The following is a 19,733-nucleotide window of genomic DNA, read 5'->3' on the forward strand; positions in this document are numbered from 1 at the left end:
TTGGGTGCATCTCAGCTGGACACTCACATTCAGTGGAGATCACACTCCCCCTGCAGCTGTCAAATTCACATCCAGTCCAAGCCAGAAAAGAAGGTGTATTTTCTCTCTTGCACTCTTAATGGCCCAAAGAGCATTTATAAAGCATAGGGGAACACAGTGAGTTGTTACACTGTTTGTTTATCTGAGATTTCTGGTTTGTTGTGCAAGGTTTCTTAAGTGAGGGAGAGAAACAGTGTGTTAATGGAAATATAAGTATACTCTCTAAAAATCACCGATGAGTGCAAAGAATCCACTTAGAACATATAACCAAATGTTATTTAATATCTTAAAAAGTAACACAATCCAAAATGGATATTTCACACAACACTACATAAACAACATGAACACAATATTACCATATGGAGGGACTTTCAAATATAGACTTACAAAAATCCCTGTCCTTTTTTTTCCTTTAAATTATTATACTAAGCATGACAAGTAATCATCATTTACAATATGGTACACTGACACAATAAAAACCATGTTACAAATGTGCTGTTATAAATCAGTAACGTTAGGGAAGACATTTCATGAACTGCAATTATTTCATATGAAATACTATACAATATAAACAGAACATCCATCTTGGATGACCTTTACAGCAACCAGAGACCAAGTAATTTTTAAATTTTTTTTTCAGTGCAAACACATTTATACAAGGCAGTCTTGGCTGCAAAACTCCCTTCTAACATACAGTAAGTCCCACTTGCATTTATTAACTCATTTAAACCTAATGCAACAGCCACATTCAGTCACTCACAGAAAATTACCTGCAGAATTATGATCCCTTTAAACTTAAAATCTCCTCCACACATAAAAGTAACATCTGTGCCAATTACTCCAAGGGCCCTTTCATACATCTGGGTGGGTATCCTTTGGGTGGCTCTAACCGAGGGCAGTGCACCACGTGGAGAATCACCCTTGCGAGGCGGGGCACGCTGGCGGCTGGCCCGGATCCCGGCTGGGTGGCTGTGCATTTCAGCAGGGATTCAGCCCAGGCTGCCCTGCCAAAGCCTGGTGCATTTCAGCAGGGATTCAGCCCAGGCTGCCCTTCCTAAGCCAGGTGCGTGGCCCTCTGCTCCGTCTCTGCCTTTAGTGTCCCGGGGCGTGGGGAGGAACACGGAAACCCTCAGCTCAGAACTGAGCTTCAATGGAGTTAACGACCCATTCCCATCTCTCAGATCCTCAGAGATCAGGGGAGTTATGCCAGATTCACACTCGCATAACTGGAACCAATGTTTAGAGCGCCACTATAAAAGACATGTGATAGTCCCGTTTTCTTCTAGCACCAGCTTGGCTTTTGGTGGGTCCACTGCATGTCTCTCATGCAGTAATGATGCACTTCACTTATGCTGGGGGGAACATTTTAGATATATAGCCTTTTTTTAAAAGAATTTTGTAAAAAATAGAACTTTTCTCTCTAATACTGTACAGTTTTCTTCAGAAGAGCAAAGAGAATTGTAAACTGTGGGTATGACACCAGATTAGGAGTGCTATTTGCTTTCTCAGCACAACAGTTTGAACAAGTGTTTGGGAAAAACACTAGAAAATGTATTTGAAAAACAAATTTTTAATTAACATGACTGTTTCTAAAACCACTGCTGCCAGTACTCATATGACTGCAAAATTGTTTTTGGAACTGCTAATCCAAGAGTGTCTACAGGGCTGTAAAGTAGTTTCTTGCTTAAACAAACTGAATGTGTCAAAAGAATAATTTCAGAATATAAACATTAAATACTTTGGTTAACTTACTTCAGTAACTTTAAAAAAGCAACTAGTTAATAAATTAGTCTGCAGACTCTTAGCCTTTGCTTTTTCCAATGGGCCCAGACAAAAAGTAGGGTCAGTGAACTCTGCCTACCTCACAGGCAAGTGCTTTGAGACCCTCAGGCAAAAAGGTGTGATTTAAGTGCAAAGTATTATCTGTGTTCATGATGGCCTCTAAATACTGGTTTGCTTGTTCTCTTTCCTAACAATGACTACTGCTGGCAAGCACTTTGGCCATGGTTTTCATTAAAATATTTGTTTTCCAATACATTTTTATTTTTAAAGTTGAGTGAATGTTGTTTCACATATAACAGTCATTTTACAGTGGTGCTGGGAGTCAAATGGCTAATGATTTCTTCTAAATTTTAACTGAAATACTTAAAATGGCAAAATTAGCTCAACTGGTGATTGTTTATTAATCTGCATCGGGATAATGGTACTAGGTTTGCTGAAAGGTGTTCATAAATCGGGATTTGTATATAATGCGATCTGCTTAGGTTCAGCTGCCACTTTCTTCCTTTGGTTTTTGGAAAAATCTTTCTTTCTTCCCTCTTGAAAGGTGGCTTGTTGCAGCTGGCTACTTTTCAAAAGCCAGCTTAATTTCTCTTGGAAACTTGCCCATGTTCTTTGAACAATAGGCACATACCTCGAGTAGGGACCCTAATACTGCTCCCAGCAACATCAGTGAAAGGCTGTTGGTAATTTCTATAGGAGCAAATGTTTTAGATGCACACAATCTAGAGACCAGAGTGCACATCATTAAAGGAAGAGTTGTTTTAACACCCTTGCCAGTTCAGAGAAACCATGACGTACTAATGTTGACAAAGATGGAGGCAGAACAGGGCCCCAAGTATCTGAAGGCTGCCAAGAAAATACCCAGAGTGTCTTCTGTTAAACCCCAAACTGTCAATCATATTTCACAGACTGTAGATGTTTCTAATTTGCTAAATTACAAATACATTTTCAAGTTCTACCAGGCAGAAATTTTAGCAGTAACTGGGGAGAGGATGGAAGGTTTCAGCCTTCCTTTCACTTTTATCCCAATTATGCAGCCTTGTCAAAGTCTTAAGTGACTCATCTGAAAGCCATCTTTTTAACATTGTAGAAGGAAATTGTGGCAATGGAAACATGATGACTTCATATGCAAGCTTTGACACACAAGAGAACGCCATGACCTAATGCTTCAAAGTTTCTAATCTTGCTTTGTACAATACACTTTTCATGTTGCTGCATTTCATCAAATTCATGGAGGTAGTTATATGTGTAAAAAAAATTACCATAAAAGTAACATGTTGTATTATAATAATACATATTAAGTGTGCAAAATGCCGACAGATTTGTGTTGACCCTTTACAGTTGAACACAACACAGATTCAACCTAATCTAACTCTGTAAACCTTTAAATTGATACATTAGAATGATAGATAAGCAACCACATAATACAAGGCTATGATTTCATCAAAGGATTAGGGTGACATAAAGCACTCAAGCTCCACTCTCGTGGTTTTGTTACCAGAACCTCAAGATGGAATTTTCTTATTTTCCATTGTTGATTTTAAAAGGAAAAAAGAAAATCAAGATTAGAACGTTTCTATTTGAAACTTCTGTTTACATTCCATATTCCAAGAGTCACATTAATATTGGTACAATGCCATGTCAACATTAATATGACATTTATGTTGTCTGCTGGTCTCTGGGAACTTTAGGAAATAACATACTATACAGTTTATAGGTATGTACTATCACATTTTGTTGGAGTTATGTCTTCTGTACAACCAGCTGCCTGCACAAATTCTGATTAGCTTATGACAAACAATTATTTCTCCAAAGGTGAAACCTGTTTCTGCTCTTCACATTTTAATACTGCCATTAGTACTTCAGATCATCACTGTAAATTTTTTTACCATTTCAACATTTCTATTTACTGAATTGATACATACTACTGATGTCAGAGCTCATCTCAGAAACAAAATCACAGTCAGCCACTGCATAGTATATGACAATTCCCCACAAAGAACTCTGACTCTACAGTTCGCATGGAATAAGTACGGCTGGAGTTACATATTGAATAAGAAGATGCATCATGCAAAGCATAATATGGTAATTAGAGCACATCTTGGAAGGTATGATAAGGCAGAAGGCTAAAGGCCAAGTGACTTTGATAACCAACCAAAAGCACAATAATTTCCTTTATGTGCACTGAAAGGTCTTATTGCTCCTATGAAATGGAAATTATACACTGAAATCAATGAAAACAGACCTGTGCATTGGCTGTGTATTCTTGACAGAACTGATTGTGTCCAGAGTTAGAAAGCTGTTTCATAAGCAAATGATCTATATCCCATGGTGTAACATAAGGCTGAATTGTCAGTAAAGACTTCTGATCACAATAGAGAACATAAGTGAAGCTCAAATGACTTTGTATACAGAGTAATAAATGTCACCAGAACCTGATGAAAATACTGGGTTTTAATATGTACAGCTGGGTTTCATACCTGTGTACTACAAGAGCTAGACAGGGTAAATGTCCCTTTTCTATGGAACAATTTGGGCTGTTGCACATTTTAGTATCTTTGTTATTATTCCACCAATTTGTCTTCTGATAAAAAAGTCAGTTTGTTGCACTACCAGGTTGCATGAGTAACAGAGCAGAATGTGACCCTATACCTAAAATTACTCTTGGAGTTTAACTATCTGTAGAATTTACTCTGCAGTAATTAGCACAGTACCAATTACATTGGAGTAAGAGTTTAGGGAGAGCAATTAGGATGTACCGTGCCTGCAGGACTCAGATTTCTACTGCAAACCAAGTGGACACACTGAATTTCTAGAAACCAGACATGTCCATAAAATGGTAAATTGCAAATAACATCCACTGAATAAAAAGGCCAGAAGTTTATAATTCTCTAAATTTTGTTCTCTGATAATCATTACACTGTATGCTATTTTTAATAGCCTAATTTAGGCACTCTATTTAATAAGCTACATAAAATAGATTTATGTCCTTCCACTAGAAAGAAATCAATTCTTCAGGCCATACTTGTCATTTATATCATAAAGGATATTTTTGTTCCAAGAAATTAGTTATCCTGATTTCTATATTAATGGCAAGTTGCAATACCAGAAGTGACACAAGAATTAGATTATCTTTTTAAAATAAGTGAATTATACTGAAGACATTTAATATATTTCGTGTCACTCCACATTGTGGCTCCATGACAGTTACATCTTTCCCTTCCCTCCCCACTCCCCCATCTCTGCAAAGGCCCACCTCCTCACGGGTGACTATGGAAGGTCAAGTAGCAGGTCTCATTCAGTAAACATCTCTCATATTTTTGAAACAAAAGGAGGAGCTGCCTCCCTTCCCACCCTCCATACCTAGAAAAAAAGCAAATCAAAACAAACCCCAAACCTCCTTTTACTCGCTTAACTAGGTATTTGTAAAATTGTGTCACAAAAATGCACAGTGAAAATGACTGATTAGTATTAATAATTCACATATAAAGCTGAGGTCATGACTTGTCATGTTTGGCATTGTTTTTCCTCATGGTGATCCTGGCTGGTTACTTTCAGCAGTGGCTCAGTTTTTGAAGAAAAAAATTATTAACTCTGCAGCAGAGTTTAGCCTCTGACCAGGGGCATCACACATCTGTGGCATTTTTTAAATGAAGTTGGCAACTGCATGGACATTGAAAATGCAGGTTACACTTACAGTGTCTAGACTTTCATATATGTGCTCAGTTACAATTAAGTGAAGCAAAAAGTGTACATATTATCCCTACTGCTATTCTGTTGCTACAGAGCCGCAAATGTGAAAAGCAATACCTTGAAATAAAGACTTCTTTGTTGCCCCTAGTCTACGTAGCAGCACAGTTTAAGTGAACACTAAAACTGTGGTTGAGATGCTTGTTTAATTTTTCCCCAAAGATGTAAACATCAGTCCCAGTGTCGTAAACTTTGCTGTATAGGATGAGACAGACGATCTGAGGCAGGCTGACTATCAGACACTAGTGACAGAAGCTTGCAGGCAGTTACCAGGTTTCTGCAGTTTCTCAGCTTCACTCGTGGGTGGGTCTGCAGTGGCTCGGAAGTTGAACGTCGGGCCTGCGCCGCCGTGTGCAGGGCTCAGAGCGGGGTTCTGACGTCTGTTGCTTTCAACAATACTTGAAGTGTTGGATGCCAGGCTCTCACGAGTACTGGAATGGAAAAGAAATATATATACACACTCATATATGACATGCCTATATATCTATGGACCAGACAGGAAAAGACAACAGAGTGTTTTATAATGGGTTTCCTGGGTTTGTATGTAATGTCACATCAATGAAACATCTCATTTTGATAGTACACATATGTTACTCTCAAAATGTGTCCCAGAGGTGCTCAGCAATCATCATACCATAACACAGGTAGAGCACTAAGCACAGCTGAAACTGTCACACAAACTGTAAGCTGAACCAGTATCAAGCATCTGGATTTTCCACTCAAGGAAACAGCTTCCATCTTGCACTTGGAATGTGCTAGTTTTCTTTCCTAGCTGATGGAGTTTTGCAGAAAGTAGCTTCATCAAATCAATTCTGTGACTAGGCAGAGTTAGGACAGCAATCATATAACACAGTATCCTCTGTTGTCTCCTCTTCTACCAATGTTTTTGTACACAAAATATTAAATAAAAGTTTTACCTTACATTAAACCCACGATGCTTCTAAATGCAACACTTCAATTTTGCTTTGCAGCTGAGATGATCTCAACTTACCAAGAGAAGGAGAAATCTTAACTGCCTGGTCTGTGATCTTGCCCTGGACAACAACTACTGCTGCTATTTCATTCACAAAATGGACAATGTTCCTTTACTCCTAACATATCATTTAACCACAAGAGTGACAGGACACTGTCACTTAACACTTTTGAGGATTAGGCCTTTTAATGATATGTCTAATTATGAATGCAGAGAAGCTTGTATTTTAGTCTACAGCTTCTAAAAACCTCAGCCATGACATGCTAAGGGTTTTTTATCAGTACTACTATTTCTGTTGTCTTTATACTATTAAATAAATTTTGATCTCTAAATAATGTGTGCCTGTTCAGGAACAGATTTCCATTCAAACATCCACGTGGCCCCCTGGTCATGTATCCTTCACTGTACTCCTACCTCTTTGTAAAATGACATCACCACTTGCTATGGAGATGTTTACAGAATACATTTAGAGCACTGAATGCAGTTATTAAATAAGCACTAGAAAAGACGATACTAATGACAAAAGTTTCATAGTCAGTTTTAAGTCAGCCTAAATTTGTGGACCTGACCCTGCCACATGTTTCTGCTGCTTCCCTGACTAAGCCTTGCAGGCAGCCAGACAAATCAGGGGCCACTCTCAGTTAAATACTAGCCCTAAGGAAAAAAAATATTAGTCCTAGCATCAAGGGAAGAGTAGGAATGCATAGCTTTAGATGTGGCAGGGGAGTGTATGGCATAAGGGAAGGAAAAAACACTGTTCCTAGTCATCGGGACAGATTTAAATAATCTTAAACTGACTGAGTCTGGAAAATCAATGAGACTCTTAGGAGAATTCTCAGAGACCTTTTAAACTGGTTGAAATGGATGGTACTGGTATTCTTCTGCCAATGATTGTTGTAATGTCCATAGTTCCAAAGAGCTATGGTGGGTGACACAGAGAGTAAACGACTCCTGTGAGCTGCAATGATGTATGGTGCACTTCTCTTGCTCATTTTTTTATTCCTCTCCCTCTGCTTTTTAATGAAAATAGATGCAAATCTTAGTTTTCAGAGATGATTTAGTATTGTATCATTCTTTTCAGAACCACCGATTTCAGATCTTCAGACATGCTCAACTCTGATATTACAAAGTGACCATTACAACATGTACACACAAAAACTGCAGTGAAAATTTTGCATGCAGAGTAATGTCAAAATTAGCTTTCTTCAGGTGACAAAGGAGCAACAGTATTATATAAGCCCTAAAAATAAAGGAATAAAATTAATTGTGACAGCTAACATTTCCTATATATAACTTGCATAAAAGCAATGCATGAAAAATTGTGAGGTTTTTCTTCCCAATGATCACAAATACTTTGAAAGTCAAATGACCATTGCAAATCTTTAACTGCAGCCATTTCTTTCTGATTTTTTTACTGCCCTGTTTTCAATTTATCAGACTTTAAAAATGTATTTTTTCTTTTATAGTATGAAATTAGTAATTTTGATTGCCCAAACAATGTTGTATACTTCAGTTTGAATGAAAAGATACTACCCCATTTCAGGAAGCTGAGTTAAATAACCAGTGGAGGCTGGAAGAATATACCTGAGGAACATTACTGTATGCACAATCTGTTCTCATATTCTTCCCATGGCACCTTCTGAAGGACACTGTCACCTAGCTGAATCTTACCAGATGGATGCTGCATGGCTACTTTGTACATCCTGGAAAAGGGCTATGGAGTACATTTTTTATTGTAAGGTAGGATAATAATAACAATGTGGTACTTTTAGCCAAAGGGCTGAACTCACCCTCAGTTCAATTTAGTTTTGGAGATTTATGTGAAAAAGTGACCCAAACTCAGCAAAATCCCCAAATTTAATTATTTTCATGCAAAGCTTATGAAAAAGCTTTGAAATATCCTATCCTATCTTAACTATATGTCAGTCTCCCAAAACAAAATACCCTACAGAATGTTTTGGCTTGGTTTTTTTTTAAGCTTACTTTATGTGACCTTGCCAAAAAATGGTATTTGTTAATAAATAAACAATACATTTAAAAAAAAAAGGATGTGTGGAACACAAACGTATTTGAAAGTTGCTCATCTGTTTCCCTTATTATTTTAACAAGGTGGTATAGCAGCACTAAATCCAGTATGTTCACCACATCCTGGTCTCTTGCTAGCTAAGTTTAACATAAACAGAAATTTTAGCTTTTGTGTAAATAATTAGGGAAGAAAACGTCTACCATTGCATTAATCAGAAACACAAGTTTGATATACAGCTAGCACACAAAACAGTAGTCCAAGAACTGATTTTTAATCCAGCTGATACCCTGTCCTGGAGGTGACTCTCATACTCTGGAGTGAGAGAGGCTGAGCAAGAAGCAAACACCACAACATACTCCCCCACAAAAACTGACTGCAAGTATAGCACTTCAACTACTGGAAGACATCTCATTTAAAAAAGAAAAGTGCAAACAGTTTCATACAACAGTTCTATGTGAGAAAGATGTCAAGCATCTGCAGAACAATCAATAACATAAATTCAAAGCCTTCTCAAGCTTCTTTTTTAGAGTGGACTCAGTGTTGATGGCATGATTTACTCAAATAATTTTTCAGGTTTTTTGCTCAGAAAAAAATATACATTCGTTAGAATCCCGCTCTAGTTTGATACATCACTGCAAGCTGCATCAGGCTCTCTAATTTCTCTCTTGTCATTAACATAAGTGGAAGTAACCATCAAATCCAAAGGAACTCCTTCCAGAGTGACAGGACTTCCACTGAAATTTAAATTTAGTCCCGTGTAGAGACAGGACATCCTTCAGATGCCAAAGAGCCTCTGCTATTGATGTAAAATATATATATATACTTCTGAGGAAAAAGAACACCATTTACAGGGGAAAAATAAAAAACTGACCAAAAAAAAAAAAGAAACCAAACAAAAAACCAAAAAAACAAACCAAACCCATTTTTTTCACATAATACAGAATCAGTCTTGGAGGTTTTATTTTTAAACACAGGCAATAAATAATTTAAGCTTAAGTAAGCCACTCTAAGAGAACTACTACTGTACATTATTTCTGTGTTCTTAGAGTCATTGTTCTGAACTCTGATGAGCTGCTATGCAGGCCAAACAAAACAGGTCATGCTCCATTCCATCAAGGACTGCCAAAGGTCAGACAGACAAGGAAGAAGGCTAGCATAAAGGATTCCTAACCTGGAAATGAACTTTTGAAATCTCCAGGGCAGGGAATGCACCAACAACTCTCTCCTCCCTACATTTCTAAGACTTCTAGCACACTGAGACTTCCATGATGCCTGAAATCCCTGGAATAGTAATTACTAACCAGCACCACCACACGCAAACATCTGGACTGTCTTCCCAAGTATCTTAGACAAGGCACCTCTCTCTCAGCAGTGCTAAGTCACATCTCAAATATCAAGTTCAAATATCCGGAGCACTTTCAATTTGTAGGGGGAGCGGCTATTCCAGTTTCACCAGTTTGAAATGGTGACTAGATACGCTTCCAGAATTTTTGAAGAAAACAAACAAGGAAGGCCAAACACAAAACAATATAATTTGTTTTTCTTTTTGGCTGAGCCAAAGATTATGCCACCTGGTCACGCCTAGTCTTTCCATTAGTCTTGTTGATGGTATCTTAGAGGGAAAGGGAAGAGTATGCAGGAGCTCATCCCTTTTATTCTAAAAGCAAACACAAGTTTAACACAGAAAAAAAAGGATACAGGGAGGTTTTCAGCAAACAAAAATGAACTAATATAGAGTCAATGTTGCCAATGGTCATTGGTTTCTTACAGTATGGTGGGAAACCCACATATCTGAATAGAGGATTCCAGAGCTGTAGAAAAAACACTGTCTGAAAATGTGTGAAATTTTTAAATACAACCCTACATTCTGTCACCAATATCACACACCCATAAAACCATAAATGGAACTTCCTAGTCTTTAAAGCTGCAATGAATGTGACAGTCCTACCGTGGAGAGTTGAACCCGCTGTCCACAGTAATGCTGCTGCTGTCCATGCTGTCCAGGCGGGCTGAGTGGGTGGCTCTCTGGTTGTTGCTATTTTCTGTTTCCTTTGGGGTGAGAAGAGTAAGATTCTTCTCAAACTTTCGCTGTAGATCTCTCTCCTTTTCTCTCTCTAGGAGCCATTGCATCGTACCAACATCATCCCTGTTCTTTTCTTCCTCAGCATTTTTGTTGGTTCCTTCCTCCGAGTCATCATCATCAGATACGTTGTAGTAGTCAAAGGAGGCCTCCTGGTTCCCGGTTGTCTCTTGCTGTCTCTGAGAAACAGGCAAGACTTGTGTGACTGAGGTTACCATCGCTTGTTCAAGTTTCTCACATCTGACAGGCAATGTGTCAGAGGGGGTCTTTTGATGGGGCTTTAGCAGAGGGGTGTTAGACTTATGATAACTATTCACAGAAAGAGTGTTGTGCAGAGGCTTAAAGAGTGTATCCTTGCTAAATATTTCTTTCCTTTTATCAAGGCTGCTTGATTCAGTGCTATGGTGTTGAACCAGCCGCCCGTTAGCAATCACCTCTGGAGTTTGGCCAGCAATCACTGAACCACTGCTTGGGCCCTTTGGAGACTCCTCCTTGTGCACCCCAGGCTCCCTAGCAATATGTTGAGACTGTCTTTCTGTGGGAGTCATTTTTTTTAGCCCATCTGTCCCTGTTAGTGTGTCATGATCCTCTTTATTCTTTCCCAGTGGTGATGGAGCAGTAAGCACAGTCTCACTGGATGTGTTGCACTGAAAATAGTCATCAACTGCAGATTTAGTTGTGCAGGAGTTGAGCTCACTATATGATGGCAAATTCTCCGTAGGCTTGCTTTGTTCCAATAGGCTACAAGAACTGGGGGTTTCTACACTGCCCCCGGCTATTTCAGGGATGCAAGTCTCTTTGTAGCTTGCGGATGAAATCAGAGCCCTTTGATGACTGAGCGACTGAGATGGCCTTAAGGTACTATCATCAATGTAGGTTTGGCTAGTTGTTTGGTCATCTGGGCTACAGCCTTCACCTATATCTTCAGGTGTGCCTAAAGTAGCTGAGCCCAGAGGTCCCTTGGAGTTATCCATGGATCTAGACCTTTCTTTAGCTTTACTGGACCGCTCATTCCTTGATCGTCTATCCTGCGTATGGCTGTGGCTCCGATGGACCTTGGAATGGGAGCTTCCTCTGGAAGGTTCAGGGAAAGGCATTTCAGTTCTTCTTTTGGCCAGTTCACCAGACACATCCCACTCTGGTGTCATGGGAAAGTGAGATTCAATCATGTTAGGATTGCTGTGCATTATATAATTATCTCCCTTGTGCTCTATTATAAAACAGCCTTCCCGTGGGGATCGAGTCAAGGGATCGTAGAACTCATACTCCCTTTCAGCAGGTATATCCAAATGAGAGCCATCTGATGGGTCTCCTTTGGACACCCGGGTCTTGCTGTGCGACCTTGATTTCCCATGAGACTTTCTGTGATTCCTGCTCTTTTTACTTCGTCCACTGTGGTGAGCTGAAGACCCTGCTTTGCTTCGTTGAGCTTTTTCTTCTTCAAGTTTCTTCATTAGTGCAGTGTGTCTCATGACATTTTCCACAGTCAAGTCTGGGTTAATGCGCCTAATAATCTCCATTTCTACCTCTCTAGGTATAGTGGTAGGGGTGTCCTCGTCCCTTAGTGGCCACTCCTCTGGAGGAAACTGGGCAGAGAAATTTGCCAACTGTTTGGTCTTATCCTTCTTAAAACTTAATCGGAATAATTTGAGTCCAAATTTCTTAGACTGCTTTTCTACATCCTTAGGCTTTGTGAGCGTCTCTGATTTATATGAAAAATTGACAGTACTTTTACTTTTCTCAGTAGGTGGGACCTGACATAATGAAGGAGGACAGTATGAGTCTTTACAGTCTTTTGCTGATTTCCTCTGTAGGGTAGATGCATGCATGCTGTGCATGTCTTCTCTGCAACAATGGCAGGAGTCGCAGTGGTTTTTGGGTAGTGTTCGGTCCCTGACACATCCCGAGGTGGAGGGAGTTATAGTTCCTTGTTGTGGAGAGGTACATTGAGACCTGTCAGGTATCCTCTCATCCAAATGGTACCATTTACTGTTAGTTCTTATGAGAGATGGTGTTATAAAGTAAGTCTGTGGGGTTACAATGAAATAACCATCCGGAGTTGGGTATATTTTCCTCTCCCGTACAAGCATGTTCAAAGTATGTCGAAGGATTTCTGGACTGGGTGTTGGAACTCCTAGAAATAACAGTAAACACATATCAGGAAGCGCATAAAACTGTGCAGGACTCTCTGGTTTCCCCCTCCCCAACAAAAAGCTAGTTTTCTCAATGTGCAAGCTGGAATATGCTGAACAAACATAAAGCATTTTGTTAGGCATTCTCTTCTCTGTTTATTTCTCCACTTATCTCCTACACTTCAGACATATCAATTATTAATTAAATAGTAGGCCATTAATAAAGTGCTAAAAAAAACCCCAAGAGAACTTCTAGTCACTTCCAATGTGCAGGTGACCTTAAGCTACAAGATGGAATCACTGAAAATCAGAGTGTCAAGGGAAATATTCTACTTTTATTCTTCTTCCAACAAAGCATTTATATCCAAATTCACAAGAACTATTCTTATAACACCTTGTCACATACAAAGCAGTAGGTATTTGTTACTTTGGATGACTAAGCTACTTTTCCCACAGAATACTACATAGGGAAAAAAAAGCAATTCCTCAAACTGTCTCTTTATCACAAACCTGATTTAACTGATTTGCTCTCCCATTAAAATATGTTTCAACCACATCAGCTGCTTCAAAACAGAGACATCCTGAATGATACTGTTCGTCTTACCCAGAAAGTCTTTTCCATCAGGCTGGAAATTACAGATTTAGCTCCCAAAAATTTGCTTCTCAGAGTTCCTTGTCCTTCAGGTGAGATGTGTGGGACACTATCTAAGTGCATGTATTGCATACCAAGAAAGGGACGAGTATGACTACCCCACATCAATGGCATATGGTACACTTGGTACTGTGAGCCAGATTCTTCCCATTACCAGTGCACCTTCTGAATTCAATGGTGCTTGACCAAGTCTTCAATACTTCATTAGATAAAACACTAAGTTGCATGTTGCGTATAGGGGTAAGTTCCATCTAGAGCTAAGGAAAAAAGAACTTTAGTTCACAAACTAGTTTTTAAAAGTTTGTTTATGCTGAATAAAAAATTAAAATACTTCCATGTTATAAGTGGAAAAAGCTATCTTCAATCAATACATTTTGTTTAACTAAAAAGCATTTTAATTCTGAGTACTAGTCTTGTTTACATTTTTAGAACTAAGGACTTTTTCAAACATTTGGATGCTCTATTTTAAACAGAAAAAGTTGAAATTATTTATTCTGGGTCTTAGTTTTAAACAAACTAACAAACTTTTTTAGGGAAAAAAAAAGAATCAAGAGCAACTTAGTTGGAAGAGAACTCATGAATTAATCTGGTTAGCATCTCTACTCAAATCCTGGCAAATTTAGATGAGGCTGGTCAGGACCTTGTCAAGTCAAACTCTGTCTTGAAGAACAGTATTTCAATGCATGCAAAAACATTTCAGTGAAGCATATGCTTTTTACAGAAACACTTCATGGAGAAATCTCAGCCGGGGTACCTGCCCCAAACACAGTATCTCCAGGAGCACACAGTGTCTGGTCACCAACTCTTCTCCAACATGTCAAAGACTGGAACCTGTAAGCTCACTGATCTCCTGGTGACAGCAACACACATTAAAAGCATCAAGAAAAAGAGAATTTGGACTTATCCTGTTTCTTGCAACTGGGTTGGAGGCAACATATTCTTATGTCTGACTCTGAGTGTTGTTTGAACTTAGAGACATGACCATACTACTCCTATCCATAACTAAAATCTTAAAATGGAAACACAAAGGGTTAGGAACAACATGGACATGAGTGAAAGCTGTTACAGTACAAAAGGCACCAGGAAGAAGTACACAGGGACCTGCACTGGTTTTGACTGGGGCAGAGTTAATACAGCTCATCCACAATCCATAGGGCTGAAATATTGGGGCCACTGTGGACACAGGAAGTGAGAGGCCAAGATACCATATCATTTCAGAGCATAAATGAGAATGAAAATTAGAAAAAAAAATACGGAGAATCAGGAGCTTGCATTTTCTTCCTTTTTCATGCAAGTGTCCACAATTTCTGTAATAATCTGAGCGAGAGTAACAAAGATCCCCAGAACCTCTAGATGAGTTAACACGCCAGAAACAGCAACAGGTGGGAAAAGCTAAAATCCAGAGAGCTGGGGGAAAAAAAAAGACTGTTTGTCCCTAGCCCAGAATTCTGAATCTCTCTGGACTAAGTAGACAATATGCTGGCTTCCTGTGGATTATGAGGCAAAGCAGGCTGTCCTCTGCATGAGCTTTTGACAGCACACAGGAACATGAAGAGTGATTTCAATCCCTGTACCAACCAGTAGTCACCTAACTCTTCATTCCTGCAGTGGAGCTGTTGTCTGCTTGGGCAACGCCACCCCTTTGACATTTTGATGTGCATCACAACAAGACGTGGATGACTGCAAAACTCAAACTCATTTGTTTCTCCATCCTGTGCTGAATATGCACTGCAGGGTCCAACCATGGTCCAGCTCAGGTGCACGTGCCCTGCAGCAGCGAAAACATCTCTCCCTTCCCCTACACAAACAACCTGCCCCATCCATTGCACTCTTCAGAAGCTTACAAGACTTCAACACATACTTAGCTTTGTGAGAACCTGGTTTTTCATCCTTATCTTACTAAAAAGACTTTTCTTAACATACTGTTTCAAAAACATCACAACACAAATCAAAGGGATGGAAGTACTTCTCCTGGGAGCTTAGAGAAAAGTTAGGGAAAGAGATTGAAGTGGATGTACTGATGTTTTACAGCAATTTAGGCAAAAATGCACTGCAAATACATGGTAAAAATAATAATATGCATTTTTCACCCAGTAAACCATAAGGGCTACAATGTGCTGGGTAAGTCTCTAAACACTGGATGCACAGTAATTACATTAATTGAGTAACTCCTATGAATGGAGAATGTGCAGATAAACACCAAGGAAAAAAACTAGCATGCCTGGCAGTCAATGATGCTGTAAAGTTAATTGTGTCAGCCTTCTCTCTGGAGTTGAAGCGTATCACTTTTATCACTCCCAGCATACAGTCCATGCTGTGGTTCACTAAGCCAGCAGGGATGACAGCAGATGCTGATCTTGGAAGCTCAGCACTGTCAGCAAAGGGTAGCTATGGGTTTTATTCCAAGCTCTTTTAGGTACTTACAAAAGTAGAAACAGACCCAAACTCAGCTTAGGCTTTCCTGCATGCAGACAGGAGCAATGACATTAAAAAAGGAATAATGGGATCCAGAGTGAATACAGATTTCTTGGCTTTCTCAAGACTTTCCTCTTCAAAGCAATCTGCCCCCCTGCACTCAAAGGTCTCCTTATGGGCTCCCTTCCTCCATTAAATAGGAACAAGGGAAAAAACCCTAGTGACTTACAGATTCTAGCCCATAAAATATTGCATGACAGCAGTGGTGTTATTTAAGATTATGTAGTGGTTTAATAATTCAAAAGCAGAAACTGTCTGGACACTGAATCATCAGACATGTACATTTTCTGTATCTCAAGAGAGTCTACTATGCCATCCACTGAGCTTCCAGACAGAAGATTATGTCTTGTTTGCTGCTCACAAAGAACACTGACCTAGAGTGAACTCAGTTAATGTAAGACACTTCTTTTAAGTGCTACACATATAATTCATATATTTAAAGAGTGAAGTTATAAAGGTGATTGTCAGAGGAATTTGCCAGCTTTCAAAAAACTGCTTGCTTCAAAGGTAACCTAGGCCAATACACAAGTATTCTCTACACCGAAATTTTGAAAGTCTTAAAATTATTTAAACATGTATGTGGACAGAAGTGGTGAGGGAAAAAAAAAAAAAGAAGACAAATATCCTTATTAAAGGCAGCACAGACTAAGGTTTGATGTTGTCTTTGTCCAGGTTCATACTGATAAGAGGGTCTGGTTGCCAAACACAGAACAGGGGTTACATTCTTAGCTCCTTATACTGGATTTCAAAGATTTACATTTAATGTATGGGATTTAAACCATGGTCAATAAATTACAAAGCAGGGCTGTACAAACATCTCATTGTTTAATTCTAAGTTAGGATAATAGAAGCATGTGCAGGAGCAGCCCTCTTGCTTTTTTAAAAACCCAACAAATAACAAAAACCACAAATAAGATGTGCATTATCAATACAAACTTTTTGAATAAAATAAATTCATGAAAAATACATCTGAAGTAGTATTTAAATGGTGTTAAATCTGCTAAAATGATTTTCTCCTGAGCTGATGCTAAGGCTTAACAAGGGATAAAAGAAATACTCTGATTGGCTCATGAAATACTAGTTAAAGATGTGGAGTGGTTGCTATGTGATGTTATAAATAATTAGCATACCTTATTTCAGATAGAGCCATGGCCCAGATTTATGCCTGCACAATGGCTCAGCAAACTAGAGGCCAGACAGCAACTGTAAGAGCCTGCACTGAGGAAAAAGGTTTATTATTCTTAGGCACTTTTGAAAATAGCATCTGGGGTCTTAGGAAATTTATCTTCACCATGAAACGCAGTGAAGCATCTGTTCATTAAAGCACAAACAACACAGGCAGACAAGTGCTGCTACAGGAAGAGATACAGAGAGGTTATGTGATAATAACAGACACATCTACAGTGGTAATGCTCTTCTCTCCCTCATAGCATCAGCACCTAGTTAGAAAAAATAAACTATCAGAATATGAGAAGACATCAGGTATTTTACAATAGCCACAAAGAATGCAAAGGCTCAAAAAGCTACAGATTATTTATTACAGGGATTTGGGAAGAAAAGTGAAAACAGTCAGCACAAGAAGTTCTTTTTATTGGAAAGGAGAAAATTTTTGGATAATCCTCATACACTGAGAGAACATGTATGCTTGATATATTAAATATGTCATGGCTGGGAGAGAAAGGCATTTCTCTAGTGAAGGGGAAAAATTGGTCAACAAAGGGTGGATTTTTTTTTCTTCAAATAACTTTATCTACATTTTGGGAAGTGAGGCTCTCCCTTTTTTTCCCTTTTTTTTAAATCTCAGACTTGAGAAATTCACATGTTAATGGCTAGTGCAAAAAAAAAAAAAAAGGCAGCAAGAGACTATGTGCTAACTTGCCTCAGGCTTCGTCTGAGCAACGTCTACAAAATAATCCAGCCAGTTGAATTATTTTTCATGTTTGGCTCTGTCTAACAAGAATAGCACAACACACCAAGTGAACTGATAATCATGCTCAGGAAACTCAATGCATGTCACCAATAAATTATCATTTCCACCATGCAAAAATGTTTATATAAAAATATTGATCAAATAATTGAAAAAATACTGCAATCTATGAAATTATTCTAGTACATAGCATACATAGAAAAGACAACTTAGGAAAAAAATCATCAAAATTAATTAAGAGAATTACAATAGAGAAAGAGAAGTACAATAGTGAACTTTGCCTTCTTCACATTCTAACCCTTACAATTTTTACCACTATTTTCAAAATCAGCCTGATAAACAAAACTACAAATAGAGAGAGAAAGCCAGTATTTACAAAATATGCTTGCAGTATTTTTTTCAAAGTGCAATAATTAAATGTCAGACAATTGTTTATTCCAAACATAGCACTCAATTGAGAATTGTATTTTAAATTCTCAGAACTCAGCATCAGTTATAACAAAAGAAATATAAATTGCAAGGCTTTAAGTAACTCTTGCTCTAAAATGTAAGTAAAAAAATTCCAGACATCAAAACATGGCTGTGGTTGTGCTGCCTAGATGAGACCTATGCATCAGTAGTTTTCCTACTGAGGCATTTTTAATTAGCTACTTTTTGCAACTATAAATAGGTACAATGGAGAAGTTTCTCAGCTACTTTAGAGAACTGTAAACTCAGACACACAACAGATAAACATCTTGCCCCGGATCATACAAAGCACAAATGAAGAAGTTCTGCTCTCTTGAGCAGTAAACCTCTGCCCAGCACCTTAGTGCCTCAATGCAAAATGTCTCTACAAGATGCATTTTGCATGATTCACCCACTCCAGATACAGCCAAGCAGAGAAGCAGCATGTTCAAGAATACATTCTTGTTAAAGGATTCCCTTTCTGTGGTGTTACAGTATCTCTAATCCAAGACAATTTCCATTAACCATTTCATAAATATCAAATGCTGACAAGAATGCCTTCTGAACAGTACACCAGCATTTGTGAAAACACCAAGTGTATCTATAGCTCTCCAAAAGTTTTAGTTTAGTCATGGAGAGAGATGTCTCTTTTGTTGTTGTTTTTCAAGCAAGGGCAGTGCAGAAGCAAAAGCCAGAACTGTGTCCAGGAAGGATCTGAGAACTCTTGGAAAGCAGGCTGACACAGTCCTTTCACTTTAAATTAACCTCCCCTGAAACAGCCACAACATTGTTACTGGACTCTACTACTTGCATCAGGCCACACATTGAGAGCCTGCTCTAGGTGAAGGAAGACATGCAGTTGTGCGGGAAACCTGGTCTTTAGAAGGGAGGTCTCCACAGAGACCTCCAGGAGGTTACCTGTTCAGAGGCTGGACAATGACACTTGAACTGGTTGAATGATGTCAACAGAACCCTTATGAGTTACTACAACCAGCTTGAAAGTCACAAGGTGAAATGAGTTTGCTCTGGCTATAACACGTCATGCTTTGCTCTCCATAGTTACTAAAGAAGCCCTGCACTCCTTTAGCTATGATGATAAAAAAGGTTATTTTGTGAGAAAAATCACAAACAAGCTTATTCTGATACTGTCTGAAAAAAGAAACAAGCCAATATTTTGTTGTTTAGTACACCAAGTGATTTTTATTACTTATATGAAGTCAAGAGTCTGCTCTGCAAAATGCATTCCACTTGAATGGTCTTATGAAAGAGAACTCAATTCTCTGTATGTTTAAGGATAAAGAACAAGTTCCAAGATTAGAACCCTACTGTCCTTTTACTTTTGGTTAGGATGTCAGATTAGTCAATACTGCCATCCAGAAGCTACTGAGAATTCTTTAACTGCCTTTTTACAGCCATGTGCTCATCTGACTGATGATTTATGAATGACTGG

At 38.7% G+C, this 19,733-nt stretch overlaps 1 protein-coding gene across 6 annotated transcripts in view; it reads right to left on the bottom strand.

Moving 5' to 3' along the window:
• Positions 1 to 301: 301 nt before the first annotated feature.
• STOX2 (storkhead box 2) overlaps positions 302 to 19,733 on the bottom strand; it is a 143,390-nt gene continuing 123,958 nt past the window's right edge. For 5 of the 6 annotated variants that reach the window (XM_030947816.1, XM_030947817.1, XM_030947819.1 and 2 more), the window contains 2 exons: positions 10,519 to 12,784; positions 302 to 6,002 (listed from right to left, as the gene is read on the bottom strand). In XM_030947816.1, the coding sequence (XP_030803676.1) occupies positions 5,807 to 6,002; positions 10,519 to 12,784 (2,462 nt within the window). In that variant the 3' untranslated portion in view covers positions 302 to 5,806. Of the gene's footprint in view, positions 6,003 to 10,518; positions 12,785 to 13,386; positions 19,719 to 19,733 lie in introns of those variants that run through there. The other variant, XM_030947822.1, reaches the window with a different exon arrangement.

Source organism: Camarhynchus parvulus, chromosome 4, assembly GCF_901933205.1.
Source record: "Camarhynchus parvulus chromosome 4, STF_HiC, whole genome shotgun sequence".
NCBI classification, from domain to species: domain Eukaryota; kingdom Metazoa; phylum Chordata; class Aves; order Passeriformes; family Thraupidae; genus Camarhynchus; species Camarhynchus parvulus.